At 39.5% G+C, this 20,275-nt stretch overlaps 1 protein-coding gene across 6 annotated transcripts in view; it reads left to right on the top strand.

Annotated features, from left to right (window-relative positions):
* LOC128705274 (E3 SUMO-protein ligase PIAS2-like) overlaps positions 1-15,812 on the top strand; it is a 102,914-nt gene extending 87,102 nt beyond the window's left edge. For 4 of the 6 annotated variants that reach the window (XM_070103731.1, XM_070103730.1, XM_070103737.1 and 1 more), the window contains exons 10-11: positions 12,103-12,147; positions 12,611-15,812. In XM_070103731.1, the coding sequence (XP_069959832.1) occupies positions 12,103-12,147; positions 12,611-12,750 (185 nt within the window). In that variant the 3' untranslated portion in view covers positions 12,751-15,812. Of the gene's footprint in view, positions 1-12,102; positions 12,148-12,386; positions 12,554-12,610 lie in introns of those variants that run through there. The other 2 variants (XM_070103746.1, XM_070103750.1) reach the window with 2 other exon arrangements.
* Positions 15,813-20,275: the final 4,463 nt, after the last annotated feature.

Raw genomic sequence — 20,275 nt, 5'->3', positions numbered from 1 at the left:
ACTTTGCACTGTATTTTTGTATGGTATTCATGGTTGTATTCTAGTTTTCCTGGTTTCATTTTATAGAATGGAAGACATATTACAGAAATTGAGAAATTATGTCCTAGAAATTGAGGTGATATTGATTGGTTTCACAATGAAAAGTACCTTGAAATTGAGTTCAAAGTAGCAGAAATGTTCAATTTTTACCAAAGTTCAAAAGTAAACAAATCATGCCAAGCATCCAATACATATCAACTGGTGAGTCTGATACTCTTTCACAAGTGCACTGATATTATTTATACCATTTCTACACTAATGCAGTAGTCTGCATAACAGTAAATCTTTTATTTTTTGTGAGAATAAAAATTCAATGTGGAAAGCAAAAGAAATGTAAGAGGGGCCTGGGGACATGACTAACGAACAGAGAACTTGTTATTTTAGTGCCAGGAATGTCTGTCTTGTTTATTCTAGGCCCTATTTGGAAATTGGCATCTTCTGAAATTTGTGTGAAATTGGCAAAATTGCCAATTTCTGACCACTTTATTGGATAGTTGAAATTGATAAATGGGTGGTTTCTTGTACTCATTTGATAGGAAAAATGGAGTTCTAGCAAAATAAATATGGTTTTTGTCGACTAGTACACAGGAATTGGCCGAAAATAGGGCTCAAAGTGGGTGGGATCGCCGATGCGTAAACATCGTCAAGACCGCAAACTTCACGAGAGCACAATTCCATAAGTTTTCCATAAAATTTCATACTTTTGGTGTCATTATGATCGGGAAAAGATTCTCTATCATTCCATAAGAAAAATATTTTTTTTTTTTTCCAAAAATTTTTCGACCCTGAGAACAAGTTTAGGAGAGGGCCTCTCGACCCTGAAAGGGTTAATATGGAAGAGGGAGGATGTTAGATGGGGTAGGTGGGGGTACTTGAAAGATGGAGAGAATTTTTTGATGAGTTGTTGAATGTTTGTGATGAAAGGAAGGTAGAGGGTAGAGGAGGTAGTAATTTCATACATTGGGCAGGGAATAATATCATCTCATAGGAGTAAGGAGGAGCCTGAGGTGGATGTGGGGAGGTGCGTGAGGCAGTGGGCAGAATGAAAGGAGGTTAACCCTTTCAGGGTCCAAGGCCAAAATCTGAAGTGGGGTAGACAGCCTGTACTGTCTGCACAGACAGCCTATGCTGTCTGCCAGCTTAGTTCATATTTCGCAGGACTAAGGTGCTGCCCTCTCCAGGCCAGCCCAAAGTCAGTGGGACGCTGGTCCTACGCTCTCTCGCTTGTGGGCATGGCCCTACCGGGCCATGGGCACACAACACAAGCCTGTGTACTCGCCACGACTTTGCAAATAAAGTAAAGAAGCCTCCGAAGACGTATCATTTACTCCTCGCTCCACTGCAGCATCACACAAATAAATCTCATTAAACATTGGTGGGAAGCGGTGGTCGCAGCAGTTGTGTTTGCCCGGAGAGAGGAAGAGATGAAGTTCTTCACTTTATCACCCTTCACAACAAGCATCCATCTCTCAACGAGTTATCCTGATGTCGTGTCTGCACGTTTCAGCATCCAGACACAGGTACAAGCAGGATCTAGCCGAAATTTACCAAATTTCTTCAAGAATTGTAAGTGGCGTCTCAGTGACCCCACGCCACAGCGTCCCATGCTGTTTCTCAAGTCGCGTGTTCAGCGTCACTTGTATGTTCTGCTGTTGATGTTCAGCTCAGCACAGCTATTTCAGCAAGCCAGAGGTGAGTTTTGTGGTGATTTCTGCGTCCAGTGTGAGTATTTCGCCATGTTGTGGGTTTGAGAGGAGGAAGTGGCCAGATCCTCCCTCGCCATACACTCACCCACGCTCCTCGCCACCACACTACCATACACCACTATGTGTTCACTCCCTCTGCTGTGTTTTCTGCTGTTTTTCGTGTGAATTCATTGCCAGAGCTGTGTATCCGAGTGCCAGAGGCCACTCTAAGCCACATGGATCACGAAGCCACGTGGATCAGCAAGCCACGTGGATCAGCATGCCACGTAGATCACTAAGCCACATGGATCAACATGCCACGTCGATCAGCAAGCCACATGGATCAGCAAGCCACGTGGATCAGCAAGCCACGTGGATCAGCAAGCCATGTGGATCAGCATGCCACGTAGATCACGACGCCACGTGGATCCCGGCGCCATATGGGGTGTGGATGAAGCCACGTGGACCTACAAGCCATGTGAGTTGCCAGATGTCCCAGGCCTCATGCTGTGGTCTGCTGCCCGCATCACATTGATGTCACCGATGCTGCTGCCCGACTTCATGACGTCACGATGTCTGCCTGACGTCGCCTCAAGATGTCTGCTGACACCACAGTGCTGCTGACGTCACCTCGCGACGTCACACCTGACATCACATGATGTCACATCGAGTGTTTCAGTAATTATGTCAGTATTGTCGAGAAGATTGAGAGAAGATATATGTCGTGTGTTAATTCCTCTCAGTCAGTGTTCTCACATGTTAGTGTATAGCTTGGTATCAATTTTGTGCACAGAAAAGCATCATTTGCTAGTTTAAGCCATGTTGTACCACATGTACCGAGGGTGTGTGTAAAGTTTTCCATGTGTCCAGTGTGGTCTGCGGCCAGACCCCTGAGTAGCACCACTGTGTTAGTCACCCGGTGTGACCAGCGCGTTTGACAGCTGATATTAGTCAGCCTGAGCGTATGAGCCCCTTTGTACAGAAAGCTCTTATGCTCGTCGCTCATAGTTGTTCTGCAGAATCGTACCTGTTACGATTCCCATCGAGATTTGTTTCACTTCAACTCCAGACCTTCAGAGTGCAGTTATATGTAGAGAAACAAGTCTGGGGACGCTTAGACTAACCTCTGTTATAACTCCAATTGCCGAGAGAATAACACTTGTCAAGCCGCAGTTAGCCCTGTCAGCAGGCACTGTGTCAGCCTCGTGTCACAAGCTTCAATGAGCAGCCTGCACAAAGATGTCACTTTGACTGCTAGCTCACTCACTGCAGTCTGGTGTATGATGTTACAACTCCCAGATGTTTCGCCCAGCCGTCTCTGCCACGACTCGCTCCACGACTTACTCCACGCTCGCCGGCAGTGACAGCCCAGTGACAGTACCAGTCGAGAAGTGTCCTCCTGAGTCGCTTGCCAGAAGTCCTGCCCAGTTGCGGAGTTTTGTCGACGCCTAACTCGAGGGCACCAGCATGTCGTGCCCCAGGTTGAGTGAAACCTGCAGTGACTCCTACGATGACTGCTTCACCGTTCGAGAGGAGATCGTACCCCGTTACGTCTCAGCTCAGCCACAGCGATGTCTCCTGTGTTGCAGTATCTGTCCAGACGCAGGAAGGTGTGCAGTGATGCTCATCGACGCTCACTGCCTATGATCACGATGTTTAGCACACCCCACGTTTTTTTCTTCCCTCCCTGTAGGAAGTTTTTTTTTTTTCCATGTCCATATGTATATACACATGTTTTTATTTCATGTTCTGTGCTCTGTTCCTACGAGAGAGAGACTTGAGTTTTTTTACCACCAGTATTGTCGCGTCGGGACGATGCGAGGTAGGTGGCCAAGCGTATGTAGACAGCCTGTCCTGTCTGCACAGACAGCCTGTGCTATCTGCCAGCTTAGTTCATATTTCGCGGCACTAAGGAGCTGCCCTCTCCAGGCCAGCCCAAAGTCAGTAGGATGCTGGTCCCACACGTACTCACTCTCAGCGGCCCAGCGGCAGTCAACAAGTCCTACTAGCTCTCTCCCTCGTGGGCATGGCCCTACCAGGCCATGGGCACACAACACACAAGCCTGTGTACCCACCACGACTTTGCAAATAAAGTAAAGAAGCCTCCGAAGACATTTATCATTGAACTCCGCTCTGCAAGAGCCACCAAATAATCTCGTTATAGTGGTGCTCCAGTGTCCAAGAAATTAAAAAAAAAAAAAAAAATTCTTACAGAATTAAAGAGTATATTTTTGTGAAGGTAATAAGACAAAAAAAAAATTCTGATCAGAAATTTCAATTACTCAGATATGGTAAACATGAGGAAATTAAATCTTCATCAGAGTACAAAACAAATTCTGGCCACAAAATAGAGCGAAACACCAACGTCAAAGACCTGGGAGTGATCGTGTCGGAGGATCTCACCTTCAAGGACCATAACATTGTATCAATCGCATCTGCTAGAAAAATGACAGGATGGATAATGAGAACCTTCAAAACTAGGGAGGCCAAGCCCATGATGACACTCTTCAGGTCACTTGTTCTATCTAGGCTGGAATATTGCTGCACACTAACAGCACCTTTCAAGGCAGGTGAAATTGCTGACCTAGAAAATGTACAGAGAACTTTCACGGCGCGCATAACGGAGATAAAACACCTCAATTATTGGGAGCGCTTGAGGTTCCTAAACCTGTATTCCCTGGAACGCAGGAGGGAGAGATACATGATTATATACACCTGGAAAATCCTAGAGGGACTAGTACCGAACTTGCACACGAAAATCACCCACTACGAAAGCAAAAGATTTGGCAGACGATGCACCATCCCCCCAATGAAAAGCAGGGGTGTCACTAGCACGTTAAGAGACCATACAATAAGTGTCAGGGGCCCGAGACTGTTCAACTGCCTCCCAGCACACATAAGGGGGATTACCAACAGACCCCTGGCAGTCTTCAAGCTGGCACTGGACAAGCACCTAAAGTCAGTTCCGGATCAGCCGGGCTGTGGCTCGTATGTTGGTTTGCGTGCAGCCAGCAGCAACAGCCTGGTTGATCAGGCTCTGATCCACCAGGAGGCCTGGTCTCAGACCGGGCCGCGGGGGCGTTGACCCCCGGAACTCTCTCCAGGTAAACTCCAGGATACAGTGCTGAGAAGTTTACCCAAAATGACCAGGTGGCGGCAACATCGACGATTTCCACATACGTGCATTACTTTATTTAACGCTTTTTGTAGTTATTTCTTTTCTTATCTATTTTTTTTCTTTTCCTACTAACATTTGGGGCCTGAGAGACCAATACTGTATATAATGTATATATATAAACTCACTGTATTGAACACAATAACCGCACTAAAGTTATTATCATATTATTGTTTACCACTTTTGTTTATTACAATAAACATGCACAAATCTTGTATAATACTAATGTTCTATCATATATTTACATATTTATAATCACTGGACATGGTTTTAGAACTGCTGGAGCTTGTGGAACTCCTTGAAACAAGGCACCATGCACAGAGGTACCTTACATTCCTCGCACATAAACCGAGTGTCTTTACGTCTTTGTTGCCGTCGTTTTGTTTGTGCACAGACAACACATCTCTTCTGAGCAAATTTCTTCTTAGTTGCAGGAAGCTGTATTATGAAATGATCACCTTCCCTCCTCAAATGCTTGGGTATATTCTGAGGAATTCGAGGACCTTGTTGTATAGCAGGTGTTGTTACCTGGTACTTCATTATGAGTTGTCTGACAACAGACAAACAAAATTCACCGTACGGTGGTCTGTTGCCAGTCTTCATTTGGTACATATTATATGCATTGAGCATTGAAATGTCCATGAGATGGAAGAAAAGTTTCATGTACCACTTGTAACTCTTACGAACACAGTCAACAAAACCAATCTGCATGTCACATTTGTCAACCAAGCGCATGTTTTGTGTATAATCAGTCACTATCACTGGTTTTCGAATATGTTCATTAGTCACTCGATCAACTTTGCCACTGTCTTGCATTTCGTTACGGTGAATGGTTGTCAACAATGTGACATCTCGTTTGTCATGCCACCGTAATGCCATGATGTCATTGGCAGTAAACACCTGCACCTCATCACCACGAGCACCTACGTTGAACCTGGGCATATATTTATGATTAGAACGCACTGTGCCACACACATCTGTCTTGTTCACTCGCAAGAAATCACTGAGTAAAGAGCTTGTGTACCAGTTATCGGTATATAATGTATGCCCCTTACCAAGATAAGGTGCCATCATGCTTCTCACTACGTCACCTGAGATACCCAATAACATCTTGGTATCTTTCAATGTTTTACATCTAGTGTATACAACAATATCCAATACCAGGCCACTGTCACAGTCACTGAGTACAAACAGTTTTATGCCAAAGCATTTCCTCTTGCTCGGTATATACTGCTTGAATAACAGCCTACCTTTGAACAAAATCAAAAACTCGTCAATTACAAGATTCTTGAATGGATAAAAGTACATGTTGAACTTTTGTTTGAGATGCATAAAAACATTTCTAATCTTGTATAACCTGTCACTTCTGTCAGGCCTGGTTTTGTCAGAGATGTGCAACATACGTAACAGTAAGATAAACATGTTCACTGGGATGATTTCACTGAAGACCGGGGTAGAAATTAGCTGATCTGTGGACCAGTATGCTTTTATATTATACTTATAGACATGAGGCATAAGCATTATTGTTGCAAAAAGCAAATACATTTCTGCAACAGTCGTCTCTTTCCACCGGTGTAGTCTTGACTGTGGTGATATGATCGTATTTGCCACGGTGTACTCAAAATACTTGTTACTTCCCCTGACAATAGTTTCCATCAAGGGCTGGTCAAAGAATATCTCAAAAAATTCCAGTTCATTGGCCGTGGTTCCAAGGGGACAAGTAGGTAGAATTCCACTTCGAGAGTCATCAAAGTGGTGGGGCTTGGGAACAAAATTGGGATTTTGCTGCCAATCCCAGATACGGTTTGCTGGTGGATATTGGATATCATAGGCTGGTTGTGCGGGTAGTTGTGGTTGTGGTGGGCTGGTGACTGACACTCCGCTTTGTCCTAGAACTGAGGAGTCAGCAGCGCGGGTCCCAGCCTGGGCTGGTGAGTCACGCATGGCCGTGGCACTACCATCACAACTACCACCATCTACTGATGCCTGTGGTCTATCCATGCCAAGTGTAGCCACATCATCCTCACTTTCACTGTCTATTCCTGGTGTAGGGCCACGGGATGTACTCCATCCCCTGGGCACTGCATAGGGTACACTACCCGAGCGCATGCAGTGGCGTACATACCGACGTTTCACTGGTGAATATATTTCCTCACTATCACTACTCAAATGATCGTCAAGAGCAATAAAATCACAATCCATGTCACTATCATCATCATTACTGAAGTCAGAGGCCTGGCCACGCGAAAATAATAGTTTTATCTTGCGATGAGGTACAATTGACCGTGACTGAGGAGTGACCCCACCAGAGGTAGAAGGTTCAGGATCGTCACGGTTTTCTGCGCTATTATCGATATCCTGGTCATTCCTTTCAGTCACTAACTGATCAAAGCCAAAGAATTCATCTTCATTTCCACTTCCATCAGAGTCAGAACTATCAGATAGGAAGAGGAGAGTCCCAATTTTCCTTGGAGTGAGAGCTGCCTTGCGATGAGGCATGGTGAACAAAGGTAACTGAGCCGGCGTTCCCACAATGCTATGCGGGTGCCTAGAATTTTTGTTTACGGTGCAGACCCGTTCTCTCACATTTTATTTATTTATTTATTTATTTATTTATTTATTTATTTATTTGAACATGATACAGAGAAGTACAAAAGAATACAGTTAAATGCAGCATGCCAAAGCCACTTGAATGCATAGCATTATGGGCAGGCTTAAAATTAACTTAAGATTAAGCACAAATGAGTATTACAAAAACAGGTCGTATGGTTGCTTGCATTGATATACAGTCAGTATTTATTTATTTATTTATTTATTTATTTATTTAATTTGAACATGATACAGAGAAGTACAAGGAATACAATTTTTAAAGTGAAGCTTGCCAAAGCCTCTTGTTTGCAGAGCATTATGGGCAGGCTTAAAATTAACTTAAGATTAACTAAGCAATGATATATTCAGTGGTACAAAAATTATTGTAAAACAGATAACAATTTAGTACAAATGAGTATTACAAAGACAGGTCATATGGTCATTTACTGTGTTGCTGTGTAATCAGTAGAATGGAGTATTCTGTTAGGTAATGAAGTTAAATAGTAACAGTTTGATTAGGTCACAGGTTGACATTTATGAGATACAATTATTCAGTATTTATTTAGTTGTGGGTGAGTAAGTGACTTTTGAGAAGAGACTTGAATTTATAAACAGACATTGTTTCTTTTATATTTACAGGTAATGAATTCCAGATTTTAGGGCCTTTTATGTGCATTGAGTTTTTGCATAGCTTGAGATGGACACGAGGAACATCAAAGAGTGATCTGTGCCTTGTGTTATGGTCATGTGTTCTGTTGAGGTTGGCAAGGAGATGTTTGAGGGGAGGGTTAATATCAGAGTTAAGTGTTCTCTGTATGTAATAGGTGCAGTAATAAGTATGGATGTTTTGTATGGTGAGTAGGTTGAGTGTTTTGAATATTGGTGGAGTGTGCTGCCTGTAGTGAGAATTTGTTATCATTCTAACTGCAGTCTTTTGTTGGGTAATTAGTGGTCTGAGATGGTTAATTGTTGTTGAGCCCCATGCACAAATTCCATAGGTGAGATAGGGGTAAATAAGAGAGTGATAAAGGGCCAGGAGGGCTGACTGTGGAACATAGTACCGTATCTTCAATAGTATGCCTACGGTCTTGGAATTTTTTTTGGAAATTTGTTGTATATGTGTTTGAAATTTGAGTCTATTATCAAGGTGGATTCCTAGGAATTTTTCCTCTGTGAGTTTTGTGATATGTGATCCATTTATCATTATGTTAAGAGACACATCTGCAGCTCTGTTACCAAACTGAATGTAGTAGGTTTTGTCAATGTTTAGTGTAAGTTTGTTGGTCCTCATCCAGGTTGATATTTTCTGTAATTCGGTATTTACAGTATTGGCTAGCATGACTGGGCTCAGGTGAGAGTAGATGTAGTGTCATCTGCAAATAGTGTGGGTTTGAGTAATTGCGATGCATTTGGTAAGTCATTTATGTATATGAGAAAGAGAAGAGGGCCTAGGACACTTCCCTGTGGGACACCAACTGTAATTGGCTGTGCGGAAGAGTTTGCCCCATTTGTGTACACATATTGGCTTCTGTTGCTGAGGTATGGCTTTAGGTAGTTGAGGGAGTGCCCTCTTATACCATAGTGCGACAATTTTATGTGGAGCAAGTCGTGGTCAACTGTATTGAAAGCTTTACGCAAGTCAATGAAGATCCCCAGTGGGACTTCTTTTTTCTCTATTGCTGTATAAATATGTTCTAGCATGTGTATAATAGCATCATTAGTATTTTTATTAGGCCTGAACCCAAATTGACAGGGGTTAAGTATGTTGTGGGAGATGAGGTAGGAATAGATACGCTTATGGATTAATTTTTCAAAGATTTTAGAGAGAGGGTGTAAGTTGGATATTGGCCTATAGTTATTCAAGTCTGTGTGGTCTCCTCCTTTATGGATCGGGGTGACCCTTGCTATTTTGAGAACTGTAGGAAAGGTAGAGGATTCAATGGATTTGTTGAAGAGTGTTGCAATGATTGGTGATAGGACCTGTGACACTTTTTTGTATATAATGGGTGGTAAGGTATTTAAATCTCCTGTCTTGTTTTTTAGTTTGTTGATAATAAGGGAGACTTCAGTTGGGTTAGTCGGAGCTAGGAATAGTGTGTTCGGGTAGTTGCCAGTGAGGTAGTCATTGGGTGGGGTATCTGAGCTTGGGATTTTATTGGCAAGGTTTTTTCTATAGTGGAGAAGAAATCATTGAGTCTGTTTGCTGTTTCAGTAGGTGGGAATTGGGGTTCATCTGGTTTTGTTAATTCAATTTCGCTATTTCGTGTTATCTTTTTTGTTCCTAGTATTTCTGATAGGGTTTTCCAGGTCTTTTTTATGTCACCTCGTAAGTTGGATAATCTGTTCTCATAATACAATTTTTTAGCCCTTCTTATTAGGCTGGTTAGGATTGACGAGTAACGTTTTGTTTGGTCTCTGGTTATGTGGCCCATTCTGTACTGTTTTTCGTATAGGTGCTTTGTATTTATGGATTTGAGGATACTGGGTGTTAGCCAGGGACTGTTCAGTCTCTTTGCAGTCATCTATTTAGTTTTTTTAGGGCAGTGCTTGTTATAGAGGTATTGGGTCTTTTTTAGAAAATTATTAATACATTCGTCAATATCTGTATAGATTTCTAGCTCAGTTTGCCAGTCAATGTTTGTCACTGCTGCTGTGAAGTTATTGATAGCTGCCTCATTGTGAAGTCTGAAAGTGACTTTAGTAGTGTCTTGGGGTAATTTGCCAAGGTTTGTTATGAGGAAGGTAGGGTAATGGTCTGTGGTATTATCTGTGATTATGCCTGATCTTAAGGGGGATATGGTGTTGGTCCAGATGTGGTCTAGTAGGGAAACACTAGTCTCTGTAACTCTTGTAGGTTTTGTTACTGTTGGTAGCAACATGCAGTTACTCAGTGTTTGTGAATGCAGTAACATGTGGGTCTTGGTCTTGTAGGCCTATGAGGGTTTTCGAGCTAAATTTGACGCCGCTAGAATTTTGGCGTAGATCTACGGTTTGGACCCTGAACGTGAAGCCGTAGATCTACGGGACAGACCCCGAAAGGGTTAAACAACAGGGACAACTGTGATTATGACAGATGTTAAAAACAGGTGGAGATATAATGTTGAAGTGGTTGGTGTATTAGTTCAATATATGCATAAAAGAAGGTAAGGTACATTAACCCTTTGAGGGTCCAAGCCATAGTTCTATGCCTTGTCCACAGGGTCCAAAAATTTTCCCCCCAAAATTTGTTATTTTTTCTTATAAAATGGTAGGGAATCTTTTTCTGAAGGTAATAAAGCAAAAAGTACAAAATTTGATGGAAAATTTATGAAATTACATGCAAATTTTGCTGCATCAGCTATATTTATGCATCAGCGATTTTGCCCACTTTGACTCCTGTTTTAGGCCAATTATGCACATTATTCCAGTCGACCAAATTCTTAGCTATTTCACTAGTATCACTTCTATTTTATTGCTTGAACACAAGAAACTACCCAGTCAACTATTTCAGCTGCCCAATAAAGTGATCAGAAATTGGTAATTTGGTCAGTTTCACATGAAATTCAGAATATTCCAGTTTCAAAATAGGGTCTAGAATAACCAAGCAGGTATTCCTGGCACTAAAATAGCATTTCCTCTTCTCATTAGTTATGTTCCCAAGCTTTACAGATGAATTCCATTTTGATTTTTTATTCACTTTAAGAATTTTTAATCACATCAAAAAATAGAAGATTTACTGTTACGCAATATTGTAATAATTGTATAAATAATATCAGCACATTCGTGAACATTTATTAGACCCACCAGTTGACATGTATTGGACACGTGGCGTCATTTATTTACTCTTGAGCATCGGGAAAAATCAAACATTTCCACTACGTTGAGCTCAATTTCAAGCTTTTTTCAGTACTAAAACCAATCAGAATTATCTCTATTTCTGTAATGTATCTTCCATTCTATCAAATGAGACCAAGAAACCATGAATACAACCATAAAAACCATGCAAAAATACACCACAGTCACTGTCTTAATCCAAAAACACAGTCACGTTTCTTTTTTCTCTTTATGCACTATGTGCTGCAGGATTTGCTTTATATGGTGCACACTTACTACATAGATCCATTCTCTCATATCTAAGCCCAAATTTACCGCTCGCAGCTTATCTGAGTGAACTGAGCTCAAGACATAGAACTACGGCTTGGACCCAGGCTTCAAACCTGTAGAACTACGGGATGGACCACCCTCAAAGGGCTAATGACATAATTAGAATGTTGAAGCATTAGTATTTTTTTAATAAATGAGATAAGGGGCAACTATAGGGTGATTCAGATCAGTTTGAAGAGTTGTATGATTTTGGATTATTTTTATGCAGTTTTTTGTCTCATTGATTATGTTAGAGCATTTTATTTGGAAGAGTCATAGATGTTTCTCTGATGCTTTTTAAGTATGTAATAGTAAAATACTGTACACTGTCAAAATCAAAGAGAACTTTGAGTATTCAACTGTCAATTTAATATTTGTGTGCCAATGTAATCTCTATGGTTGTATTGAATGTTTTCCTTCTTAGATATTTTACAATGACCTCTTAATTGTGATCTTTATATCACTATTGAGTAAAATTTCAACTTATTTTAGGGCATTGTGCATCTTCGTGCAAGACAAGACGTACTACAAGGAAAGGTAAATATACAGTAGTAGGCAGAAGGGCCCTGACTTACGAACACTCGCGTTACAACAATCCATACTTAAGAATGAGGATAATACTGTTTGTCAGTGTTATAAACGACTTGATCAAAAGTTGAAACACCGGAAATGCAACTCGTTCATAAGTTGGGGAGCCCATGTAAAAATGAGTGAAAAAACATGAAGATATCATCTTTCACATTGTAAATAAACTTACTTGAAATACTTTTTTGTAGGCCGATGTGCGTCACCCCAACGATCTTCGATGGTGCTGAGAAGTTCAGTTCGGCAGAAAAATCCCATAAGAAACCAAAGCAAACAGGGAAGATAGAACAGATATTCTACATTATAGTTATGTTTTTTCTTTAATTAAAATTTGCATTTTTGCCCTCCACCTCTTTTACTTTTTGTTTTATTTACATAATCTGGGATAATCAGAGATCACATGCTTCTTTTGTAGACCATTGTGGAACGCCCTCCGTAGCTGATGTGGCACTGCGTCGTAATTTGAAGAAGCGAAAATTAAGGAAGAAAGCTGGGAAAAGGCTGCAGAGGAGACTTGAGTATGAAGTAAATAGATTAAATAATAAAAGAATATGATATGATACATATATTGAGAAATATCTGTCAAAATTTTCCAAGAAATCTCTCTAATACTATTCATTGTTCTTTATTGTTAGTACATTTCTTCTTGATTGTGGATATTATGTAAGAGAAATTAATATCCTGAATAAACAAATTTGCACAGTTACACAAAGTTGCAAACAACATTTGTAGATCATTGATGTACATTCTGGAAACTGCAAGTGCTTATTTTTGTACTTTCAGATGAGTTTTCTTTCTTTTAAGACTATCGCATTTACACATTGTTCAGAAATTTTACACAGTAATGTGAATCAGAATAGCTGACTCAATTGTGTTTCCTTTACAGTATATATCACTTGTTGCTGCCTCTTGTGCTTTATTCATGTGTTTCTTTTTTTTTTTTTATCCTGGGTACCATATGAAATTTATTCTCATGTATTGTAAAATATAGTGTTTAAGTGCATGATGTACAGTATATAATAAGGTATGTCCTACTTAGCACTGTATATTTTTATATGTTTAGCATCTTTTTGGCTCAAATTGACTTCTCTAGTTTGTATTAACATTGAATTCCATTTTACTTTCTTTTCAATACAATGGCAGTCTCCCACCAAGATAGGGTGACCCCAAAAAAGAAACACTTTAACCATCACTATTATTGTCTTGCCAGAGGTGTGCACTACAGTTCGGATGTTCTTCCAAAAAGCAAATATTCCCACCCCCTTTCTTCAGAGTGTAGGCACTGTACTTCCTACCTGCAGGTCTCAAGTCTGGCTAACCAATTTCCCTGAATCCCTTCACAAAATATTACTTTGCTCACACTTGAACAGTTCGCCAAGTCCAAAAAACCATTTGCCTCTACTCCTATCTAACATGCTCTTACATGCCTACTGGATGTCCAAGCCTCTCGCACACAAAACCTCCTTTACCTCCAACCTTTCCTCAGGTGACACCCCCCTTTCCTGTGTACATGTGTGCGCAAGCATGCGTGTGCGTGCACGTAAATAAAATGTGTGCATGCTTGCATACATTTGCATATACATATATCTGTCTGCAAGGCATATATACATATTTTTTTTTTTGTCTTCATGAGCTCACCTCTCACCAGGGCAGGGAAACCCAAAGAAGAAAACATTCACCAACATTCACTCGATCTCTCCCTACAGCACTATGCTGACATCAAAATCATATTTAATATGCACTCAGGTGCCTACATTTTTTTTAATGTTCTTTTGTATGTGCTTACTTTACAGTGAGTAACATTTTTTTATATATGTAGGTAATAAATGTGATTTTTCCTTTCTCTGAGATTTGTATCAATTTGGCATTTTACTCTGAAACCTAAAAAATGACGTGTGTGTAAACTAAACATTATGTATTTAACAAGATATTTTTTCAATAAAAATTAATTGTTTCCTACAAGAAGAGGGTTGCTGGAATGACAAGGAAGTTCAATTACACATTGATTTCAGTTCCATATCTGTCATTAGTCTGAGCAGCAGACATCTCAAATTCAATTAATATTCACATTGTCACAGACATCAAGACATTCTTGTTAGTGCTATGTCTGTTTCTTGCCTTTTTTTTTATTAACACATTGGCTGTTTTCCACCAAGGCAGGGTGACCCGAAAAAGAAGAAACACTTTCATCATCATTCACTCCATCACAGTCTTGCAAGAGGCACACCTACATTACAGTTAAAAAACTGCAACATCAGCACCCCTCCTTCAGAGTGCAGGCACTGTACTTCCCACCTCCAGGACTCAAGTCCAGCTTGCCGGTTTCCCTGAATCCCTTCATAAATGTTACTTTGTTCACACTCCAACAGCACAAGTAATAAAAACCATTTGTCTTCACTTGCTCCTATCTAACATGCTTGCTGGAAGTCCAAGCCCCTCATACACAAAACCTTCTTTACCCCGTCCCTCCAGCCTTTCCTAGACTAACTCCTACCCTGTCTTCCTTCCACTACAGATTTATGTGCTCTCCAAGTCATTCTGTTTTGTTCCATCTCTAAATGTTCGAATCACCTCAACAACCCCTGTGGATAATACTTTTAGTAACCCTGTACTTCTTTCTACTAATTTCTAATCTATGGATTCTCTGCATTGTATTCACACCGCACATTGACCTCAGACACGATATCTTCACTGCCTCCAGCCTTCTCCTTGTTGTAACATTCACTGCCCATGCTTCACACCCATATAAGCCTGTTGGTATAACTATACTCTCATATATTCTCCTCTGTGCTTCCATGGATAACATTCTTTGTCTCGACAGACTCCTCATTGCACCACTCCCAAGTATCAGAATACATTCACTTCCTCTGTACTCCCTCCCTCCAATCTGATATCCAATCTTTCATTACTTAAATTTTTTGTTATCCTCATCATCTTACTTTTTCCTATGTTCACTTTAAATTTCCTTCTTTTTACTACCCTACCAAACTCGTCCACCAACCTCTGTAACTTCTCTTCAGAATCTCCCAAAAGCAGTGTCATCAGCAAAAAGCAACTGTGACAACTCTCACTTTATATTAGATTTTTTTTTATCTTTTAGCCCCACACCTCTTGTATAAATAATTTGGTAAATTTAAAAATAGAAGCTCACTACTTGCCCTTTTGAAAAATTAAATTTTTGTTTAGAAGACCAACTCACTTTTTACCCATTTATCGACTGGTTGCCCAGCCAGCAAATTTAGAACATACCAAGGTAAAAACAAAGTTTGCAGTGTTTAATATACAATTCAAAGATGTCATATATGCAGAAAGTGTATACATGAAGGTAACTGCAATTTTGTATTATGTATAAATGTTCAATTTTGTAAAAATTTTCACTATATTTTGTCTTATTCATATAGATTGTTTATAAATATACTGTATATGCAAGATTTTTTTTTTTTTTTTTTTTTTTGGCATTATCTATTTTCTTTATTGAAATCTTTCATATACCATGCACTTAAGTGTCAAAGACATTGTGCTTATTTGTATCTAGATTTGTAGTTACAAGAGCATGGTGTCTTGTCTTCACTGTTGCACCACACTTGAAGTCCAAATATTATATGCTAAAGTTTCCAGTGGTTGTATCACTTGCTGCTTCCTTTTGGATCCCGGTCCAGTATTCTGCTATTGCTTGTTAAGAAAAACTTCCTGGCATTTTTTTTTTCTTCTTTTTACAACTGTTGCCTCTGTTCATTGTGTTAATGGTCCTAGGAAAATTTTGTTTGTAATGATTATATATGTATATGAATTTTCCCTGGGAAGGAATGGATGAACTTAATTTATTTTATACAGTTTGTCTATACAGGAGAGTCCCATTTTTACGGCTCTTTCATCCTTGACCCCATACAGTAAATGAAAAATGCTGGCAGGTAGAAAAGAGTAGCTTTTTACTATTGAATGCATCTAAAACACCTGATAACATTTTACATTATCAAATATTAACTGCACAGTACAGCTAAATGTAAAAAATAGATAAATACACAATACATACAATGCCTACCTTAAAATATGGTTTTGGTCACCCTGTGCACAACTGTTGTACGAAAATGGTGGAAAAGCGGTAAAAACACTGAACATGATGAACACTGGCTTAATTGAAAGGCAATGAAAACATGGAACACCGAATAGAGGGTGCTATATATGCTGGGCACTCCTGTGGTAATATGCCTTTCAGCAGCCTATATCTGTTACTGGTACAGGTTCGCCATCACAATCAGACATCCGGTTCCATCAGTTATTCGGCACTAATTTCATCTAGCATAATTTCAAATTTCTGGAGTAGCCACACCAACCTGCTGTTATTATTTGGTGGCATTACTTGCTTCATAAGTCATTCCAATTTCTTTTTCTCCATTTATTGTTATAACCTGCTTACTTTTAGCCCTAGCCATGGTTCCAACGAATAAAAGAAATGCTTCTCGTTGTGTAAAGCACATTGTCCATAAAAGATAAGGTGACTTTGAAGCCACTGTTGGTTGCCATGAGCTCAGTCTCGCGATGCAGGGGAATGTGCTTTATTATTATGCTAATATCAACACTACAGCTTATTTGCCTATCACAGTTGATCTAATATGACATAATAAACAACATAAATAACATAAAAACATATTAATACTCCAGAATGAATAATATTTGGCATAATACCAAGCGGTTCGACAGAGGTATGAAGAGGATATGCGATGCAAGTACCATTCTCCTATCCCTGTCTTAGGGGATTATATTAGAGAAAACAGAGTATAGCACAGGGCTAACTGTGATATACACTCGTAGTGCACCATAAAACTGAAACAAAAAAGCTATTTTCTCTACATAGATTATCATACATATCAGTATATGTGTAGAGAACCTAGGATAACCCAGAAAAAAGTCAGTGACTTATTTCTAGTGCCTGGCTTGGGCTTGCCATATGATTTTTGATAAATATTTTTTTTTCTTTCAGTCGTTTGTTGGGCTGTCTTATTGAAACTTGGGCAATGTATGATAGAAAGATGCTTCTTAATGTACACCAAAAATGAAAGAAATTGCACCATAAATAACGAAGAGTTCACTTCTCAGTCATTAGCCACCCCATAGTGGTATATTTTCATACGGTTTTTATAGTTGTATTTTTGTTTTTTTGGTCTCATTTGATAGAATGGAAGATATATTACAGAAATAGATATGATTTTGATTGGTTTCGCGATGAAAAGTACCTTGAAATTGAGCTCAAAGTAGCGGAAATGTTCGATTCTTGGCGATGTTCAAGAGTAAACAAATGATGTCACTGTCTAATACGTTTCTGACTGGCCAGTCCAATATGCAGTCACAAATGGGTTGACATTATTTATACAATTACAATAATGCAGTAGTCTTCTATTTTTTGTGTGAAAAAAAATTCCAAATGGTAAGCAAGAGTAATATAAGAGGGGCCTGAAGCCATGACTAATGAACAGAGAAAATTTTATTTTAGTGCCAGGAATGTCTGTATTGTTTATTCTGGACCCTATTTTGAAATTGGCATTTTTTAAAAATTTGTGTGAAATTGGCCAAATTGCCAATTTCTGACCATTTTATTGGGTAGTTGAAATAGGTGAATGGGTGATTTCTTTTACTCATTTGACAGAATAGAAGTAAGTTTATTCAGGTATACACAAATACAGTTACATAGATTATCATACATAACGGCATATGTATATAGAACCGAGGATAACCCAAAAAAGTCAAGGTGACTTATTTCCAGTAAATGCCTTGGGCTTGCCATATATGATTTTTGGTAAATATTTTTTTTTCTCAGTTGTTTGTTGGGTTGTCTTATTGAAATTTGGGCAATGTATGATGGACAGATGCTTCTTAAATGTACACCAAAAATGAAAAAAATCGGATGATAAATAACGGAGTTCACTTCTCAGACATTAGCCGCCTCTAATCAGTATACTTTTGTATGGTTTTTATGGTTGTATTCTCGTTTTTTGGTCTCATTTGATACAATGGAAGATATATTACAGAAACAGAAGTGATTTTCATTGGTTTCACGACGAAAAGTATGTTGAAATTGAGCTCAATGTAGTGGAAATGTTTGATTATTGCCGATGTTCAGTGAACTTTCTTGTGTAAGTCAAGTTGGTTAACTTTATTAAGTGTATTCTAACCTAACCACTCTGTAATCCAACAAACTCAATAATCCAGCACACTACAGGTCCCAATGATGCCGGATTTGTGATGGCGGACCTGTATATGTTAATATTTACAGAGATCATCACCTGTCTGGTCTGTTTTTAGACCAGGCCTCCGCTGCATGACCCTTGTCGGTTTAGCACTTTCTTTGCTTATAATAGTAGACAAGGCCTCCTAATTACAGAACTATGAATTATAAAGCAGCACACAGGAAATTAAAGTGAAATGTATACTTACTGCAAGTAGATGTTAGTAAGAGTTATCTGTCATCTTATATGTTCACAAGCTGGAAAGAAAAACCAGCAAATCTGCCAGGGTGCAAAATGTTTAACAAGCTTCCTTTTCATTTGAATAAATCAACTGACAAAAAAAAAAGGTAGTGTGGGAAGTAAAGTGTGATGTACGTGTAATGTACGTGCACTTTGGAAAGACAACAGAAATGTAATTGTGAATGGTTACTCTTTTTATCGCCCTGCTTTGCTGGGATATACCCTGTTTTGAAAACATAGCACTACCTTGTTCCTGCTTGTCATTAACAGACTTCCTTCTATTTCTCCTTTAAATACAGTGGTACCTCGGGATACGAACTTATTTCGTTCCAGAAGGCTGTTCGAGTGCCAATACCGAACAAATTTGTTTCTATAAGGAATAATGTAAATTAGATTAATCCATTTCAGAACCCCAAAAATACACTTACAAAAGCACTTACATAAATACACTTACATAATTGTTCACATTTTGAGCTGTTTGTATCCTGAGGTACCACTGTATCTGGTTGTCCTTATGTGTAGCAATTTTGCTACATGCACTTTGGAAAGACAACAGAGTACAGTGGACCTCTGACATTTGATGGCATCGACATTCGATGAATTTTAATGCAAAAATTTCGCCTCGACATTTGATGGAAAACCCGACATTCGATACGATTCGTACGAGACGTGTCCACGTGTGGCCTGAACTGCACCATGTGTGCCAGTGTTTACAAGCCAGCCAGTGTGCGCGCATCTAAGGATACATTCGGTACATTCCATATTATCACTGTTTTTGGTGCTTGTTTCTGCAAAATAAGTAACCATGGGCCCCAAGAAAGCTTCTAGTGCCAACCCTTCGAGAAAAAAGGTGCTAATGACTATTGAAATGAAGAAAGAGATAATTGCAAAGTACGAAAGTGGAGTGCGTGTGTCGGGAGTGCATGATGATTTGGTAAAGAAATTGCCTGCAACTAGTGGTGATGTGAGTGAATTTAAGGCCAGCAAAGGTTGGTTTGAAAGATTTAAGAAGCATAGTGGCATACACAGTGTGGTAAGGCATGGTGAGGCTGCCAGTTCAAGTCCAAATGGAAGGGGATTCCCCTTCTAAACACTAACACCATCCACACTCCTCTCCCATCCCATCAATCATCACCAATCTTCATGAAAGGTAAGTGTCAATTATTCTGTTGTTATTGTAATTATTCTATTGCACTAAACTTAATATTTCATGTGGTAAAATTTTTTTTTTCATACTTTTGGGTGTCTTGCACGGATTAATTTGATTTCCATTATTTCTCATGGGGAAAATTAATTTGACTTTCGATATTTTCGACATTCGATGGCTCTCAGGAACGGATTAATATCGAATGTTGGGGGTCCACTGTAATTGTGAATGGTTGCTCTTTTTATCACCCTGCCTTGCTGGGATATGCCCTGTTTTGAAAGCATAGCACTACCTTGTTCCTGCTTGTCATTAACGAACTTCCTGCTATTTCTCCTTTAAATATCTGGTCGTCCTTATATGTAGCAATTTTGCTATTGCTTGTGTAGGCACAGATTGTGAACACATTGCAACCTCTCCATTAAACTATAGATTGTTTCCAAATGGGCTGCATCCCGTGGCTTTAATTTTT

Source organism: Cherax quadricarinatus, chromosome 5 (genome assembly GCF_038502225.1).
Source record: "Cherax quadricarinatus isolate ZL_2023a chromosome 5, ASM3850222v1, whole genome shotgun sequence".
NCBI lineage: Eukaryota > Metazoa > Arthropoda > Malacostraca > Decapoda > Parastacidae > Cherax > Cherax quadricarinatus.
This window is presented reverse-complemented; position numbering and strand designations above follow the sequence as displayed.